The 5,412-nt window shown below is 43.5% G+C and overlaps 1 protein-coding gene across 1 annotated transcript; it reads left to right on the top strand.

Annotated features, from left to right (window-relative positions):
• Positions 1 to 1,091: 1,091 nt before the first annotated feature.
• LOC119365246 (F-box/LRR-repeat protein At3g48880-like) lies at positions 1,092 to 5,076 on the top strand. The gene is made up of 2 exons (XM_037630858.1): positions 1,092 to 1,516; positions 4,595 to 5,076. Exons 1-2 carry the CDS (start codon positions 1,161 to 1,163, stop codon positions 4,803 to 4,805), a joined length of 567 nt encoding a protein of 188 aa, XP_037486755.1. The 5' UTR covers positions 1,092 to 1,160; the 3' UTR covers positions 4,806 to 5,076.
• The last annotated feature ends 336 nt before the right edge of the window (positions 5,077 to 5,412 follow it).

Raw genomic sequence — 5,412 nt, 5'->3', positions numbered from 1 at the left:
TGTGATCACGGACATGACAAGGAGTCTCGAAATGGTCGAGACATAAAGATTGATATATTGGACGACTATATTCGGACACCGGAAGTGTTCCGGGTGATTTTGGAGAAAACCGAAGTGCCGGAGGGGTTACCGGAACCCCCCGGAGAAGTATTGGACCTTAGTGGGCCTGAGGGGAGAGAGAGGGCAGCAGCCCAGGAGGTGGCGCGCCCCCTCCCATGGGGAGTCCGAATTGGACTAGGGGAGGGGGGCGCGGCCCCTCTTTCCCTCTCCATCTCCCTCTCTTTCCTTCCCCCTTCCTCCTTCCTAGTTGGACTAGGAAAGGGGAGTCCTACTCCAACTAGGAGGAGGACTTCCCCCTCCTTGGCGCGCCCCAAGGGCCGGCCGGCCTCCCCCCTTGCTCCTTTATATACGTGGGCGGGGGGGCACCCCAAAGAGACACAAGTTGATCTACGGATCGTTCCTTAGCCGTGTGCGGTGCCCCCCTCCACCATATTCCACCTCGGTCATATCGTCGCGGAGTTTAGGCGAAGCCCTGCGCCGGTAGAACATCATCATCGTCACCACGCCGTCGTGCTGACGGAACTCATCCCCGACGCTTAGCTGGATTGGAGCCCGGGGAACGTCATCGAGCTGAACGTGTGTTGAACAGGTGCCGTACGTTCGGTGCTTGGATCGGTCGATTCGTGAAGACGTACGACTACATCAACCGCGTTGTCATAACGCTTCCGCTTACGGTCTACGAGGGTATGTGGACAACACTCTCCCCTCTCGTTGCTATGCCATCACCATGATCTTGCGTGTGCATAGGAAAATTTTAAAATTACTACGTTCCCCAACAGCGGCTGCGGCGCGGGAGGCGGGAACGGAAGCGGGCGGAAGTTGGTTCGCGCCAAGGAGAGAGGATCTAGCAAAAACAAGGGTGAATCTCGTAGTTGGCGAAAACGATCCGGAGTACGCAGGATCCCGCAACCTTTTTTTGGATGGTCGAAATTGCCTTTGTTTTATAAACCGGCGGTTATTATGCCGGATGGATGTGCTAGAGATACTCTAAGGTTATATTTGTAAAAAACATAGGCACGGTCGGCATTCTCGCTGGTACACCCCACAACCTACCTCTCCATTTGCGAAAGAAAAAGAAACCTACCGCTCTCCGACCGTCCATGGCGCCGGCGGCGGTCCGGCCGTGGGGGGAGCTGCAGCACGACCTCCTTGTGGCGATTATGTCCCGCGTGGGCGCCCCCGATTTACTTTCTGGCGGCGCACCCCGTACCTGCTCTGCGTGGTGGGCCGCCGCTCGCGACCCGCTCGCATGGCGCCGCGTTGATCTCCGGGACTGGACAGCCCGGACCTCCGCCCGGCGCGCGGCTGGGACCGGTGCCACCAGAGGGAGCATCTCCGTCCAGGCCGCTCTCACCGGCGACCTTGAGGTCGCCGCAACGCGGGCAGATGGTCGGATGGAGGCTGTGCTCCTCCCTGAGTTTGCCGATGAAGAGCACCTCATGTTCCTCGCCGAGAGGTGAAGCTTCTTTGCCCTTGTTCCTGTAATCTTGTTTGCGTAGTCCTGTGCTGTTCATTCCGCTGTAGTCATTTACTGCATAAAATTGATTAGGTTATCCTACTGCCATACCTTCTTGTATTCGATTAACTTATTATTAAATGTGGTATTTTCTGTGATAACTCATATGATCGGTTGATCTGTGTAGAACTAAATATAGCTATACTGATAACGTGGAATTGTGCCTGTAAATTTGTACTAATCGCAATTTTCTGTAGTGCAATTGAGGATTCTAGTAACGTAGCTGTACAATGCGTGTTTGTGGAAATGTCTCTTTTAATTCCTTTATGGGCCAGCACAATTCCATAGGATTTGACATGATCTAATTAGGATTATGATTGTTCATCTGTAAATTCATATGGGACCTCCAAGTTTCTGAATGTTCATTTTATAAAACTTTGGCAACATTACCATCAAATTCATATTAACGTGATTAGTTTCCTGTGTGATTTTTTTCTTATGGAGTAGCTACTGATATTTCATTTTTAGATTGTTTTGTCAGTTCAAATGGTGAAGTGTCATGTCATTAAATTTGAATGGAGTGAAATTGCTATTAATTTCTGTGATATTTTTCTAGGTTTACACATATTTTTGTGCAAATTTACCTAATCTTTTTTTGACAAAGATTTTTTTTGAGTATCCAAGTGAATTTGATACTTTGTAACCTAGTCTGTAGAATCCCGAATGCTCTGGAACACAATTCTTATGGACAGTTTTTCGTTTCAACTGCTATGTTTATGTAGTTATATGTTGGTATCGTTTTTCAACCTCATATGTGTAGAAGTTACCAGAGGGAATAGTAGTGAAATTGAAGAGGGAGTTTGCAGTTTGCATCATTTGATTAATGAAACTCATAATTCCCAATGGGCTCATAATAAACTTCTATTTATTTACTGACAATGTTTAGTTGAATCATGATGAAAATCAAGTGCCGCTGGCAGTGATAATAGTAAAATTGAAGAGGGAATTTGCCACAGGGGATATTTAGGTTACCATAGGGGGCAGAAGTGCAATTGAAGAGGGATTTGCAGTTTACATGATTCGAACAATGAAAATAATCGTTCCCAATGTAGTCATAATAAACTTATGATCTTTTTTGTTGACAATGTTTTGGTGAATCATAATGAAAATGAAGTGCTTCTGGCAGTGATAGCTTTCAATTGCCAATTAAGTTCTTGGACTTGTATTTTAAAATTGTGGTCCTTTAACTATCAGAAGTTAATAAATTAGACAATTAGTTACATGAAAGATGAGGGATGATGGTTTTAAAGATGAGGTTTGGCCGTCAATGTGGCACGTGGTGGCTGTAACACTGAAGCTAGCATGCCATTTTTTGAGATTTGTTATTAGTAGATGTTTTAAGCTGATGTATTTCTTGTTAATTATTTAAAATGTCTGTTTTGACTCAGTAGTACGAGAGCCTTATAACGCATGGTTGTTGTATCTGTGTGGTAATAGTACTCGCTTGTGAACCTCTGCTTTAAAATAGGTTTTGTCAATATCCTTGTTGGTGGTCACATTGTTACCACATGCTTCAAATTATTTCTGCATAAAAAAGATGTATTCACAATGCACAACCTGCCCAGCCCCTATTGCCCACATATTCACATCCTTGTTGGCCCAACCTGGTTGGCATCCTGTGGGATGCCATTCTGTTTGCATTTTACTAGACGCTGCTGCTGAACTGCAATTGTCTCCTACCCCCTTCCTTGCCATGTTTCATCCGTTCTATGTGTTTCGCCCTGTTTTTTCTCATTTTCTTAATGTCCTAGTGCTCCTTGATAAATTCTTGAAGTACTGAGCTGCATGCTTACATCCTTGCTGCACCTTACCAGCTCAGTCTTGCTGTTTAGGGTTCGCCTTCCCACCACCTCCGACCTGTTGCCTCTGTATCCCTTGCTTTTCCTTATAACCATCCTCGCAGCTTGCTTTGATGGTAAACCAACCATCCTAGGCAGTATTATTGTGCTCATGTAATGTTAGTTTGGTACATTTTAGAAAAAAAAACTGAAAGTAAGAAAGAGAAGCAGCGGTGTGAATAGTGTGTTTCATGAATTAAATTTCCCTGTGAGAACTGAAGAGTTGATGACTTCTTAAGTTATTATATCACAAAACATGTTAAGGTGACTCTGCTGTGCAAATCACAAAAGAAGCTAGTGTTCTCAGCTTTTAATATGTTAAGTTTATTTTTCTTCTTGCAATTTGTTTGATTCCTATTCGTTTATTCCATGCCCTGGGATTCTTAAAAGTTAATTGCAAACTTCAACTTAATTATTCTTGTAATTGGCGCAAAGAAACATATGTGTTGAATACGAGTTAAACATAAGTTATATTTACCTCTAGAGTGAATGTCATGGACAGATCAACAGTCTGTCGTATATCTGTAATCTGCAATGTTTTGTCTTGAACAATATTCTTGAATTGATAGTTGGTTGCATACCTGTACATTCAAGCCACACCTAGTGTACACATGTGACAAGGTGATCTACTGTTTGGAACAATGAGACATATCATGGTTATGAAGTTCGTCTAGATATTGGTCAGAAGTTTTACGTGGTCAGTTGAATATTTGGTTCTTGATGTTTATCTTTTGACAATCTGGTCATGATGCTTTAATGAATGATATTATTTGTTAGTGCATTTTTATTTGTGGTTCTGATATTTTCGGTGAAAAACCCTGCAAACTTGCAAAACTGATTCAACATGATTTTTGTAAACTCAGGTGCATATGGTTTTGAGAGAAGTCAATATTACAACCTTGAACTACCACCAAAGTCTAATATACAACCCTGAACTACAAAACCGTCTACTTTACAACCTCAAATTTCAAAACCGGACAAGAAACAATCCTGCACTGGTTTTTGACTGGTCAACAGCCCAGTCAACTGCAGTCAGGGCTCCTGACTGGATGTTGTAATATGGTATATGATTTATATGTGGCAGTACGGCATTTGTTTGACACGGGATTTTTTATGGGCATGCTTATGGTCGTTACAAAAACTGATTGCAGCTAAATGCTTTTCCGGATGTTTTATACAGGAGCCCAAACCTGCACTATTTCAGCTTTCCTACCACATGTATGACTTCTGATGACTTCTGTATGGCGATCACCAAACTTCAGTCACTTAAAGGCATGGCGGTGGATGAGAGTCTCATTAATTATGATGTCCTCCTCCATGTGCACCAATGTTGCACAGACTTTCTGGAACTGAAAGTGTTTGCTCTCTATGTGGATGAAGATATGGCCTAAGTAGGATAAAAACATCAAAAGAGAACACACAGCACTAAGTAGTGAGCTGCTTGAAGGGCATGATGGTCAAATTTAAAATTAACCAATTATTAGTGTATGTACTTCGGAGTGCTGCTGTCATCTTTGATGACTCCTGGCTACCATATTGCATGCCAATTTTGGGTGACTAGTTTTGAGCACTGTTTTAGAGAAACAAATCTTGTTGCCCATGAACTCAGCAAAGCTAGCAAAACGTGTTGTATATGTACTGTAATAGTTTCTCCAATTTCAATTTTGTTAATTCCGTCAATTGATCAGTATATTCCGTATATAATTCTTAGCCGGGCTCCGGCCTCTTTCAGCGGATTCGAAGGAAAAGAAAAAGGATGAGCCGGTCGTGCTCGCCCTTCAGCAAGTAAAGCAGAGCAGAAACTGGAACGCGATGCTCCCACTTGCAAAAAAAGAAATACAAAAGCGCAGGCGCAGCAACAGCTGACCGGTTAAATACTTTGTCAATCGATGCAATTCAAACCACGCTGCATTTTAAAAGTTAAAACCGCCGGCGCTCGCTGAGTTGTATTTGGCAGAACGCACTTGACGCGCAGCGGTAAGAAGAACCAGTACCAGG

The sequence above is a fragment of the Triticum dicoccoides genome, chromosome 2B (genome assembly GCF_002162155.2).
Source record: "Triticum dicoccoides isolate Atlit2015 ecotype Zavitan chromosome 2B, WEW_v2.0, whole genome shotgun sequence".
NCBI classification, from domain to species: Eukaryota; Viridiplantae; Streptophyta; class Magnoliopsida; order Poales; family Poaceae; genus Triticum; species Triticum dicoccoides.
The sequence above is the reverse complement of the archived record's forward strand: the minus strand, read 5'-3'. Positions and strand labels throughout refer to the sequence as shown.

Coding starts and splice junctions, on each gene's coding strand:
- LOC119365246 (XM_037630858.1), top strand. CDS start 1,161: ATGGCGCCGGCGGCGGTCCGGCCGTGGGGGGAGCTGCAGCACGACCTC. Junction 1,517..4,594: donor CTCATGTTCCTCGCCGAGAG/GTGAAGCTTCTT, acceptor TGTTTTATACAG/GAGCCCAAACCTGCACTATT.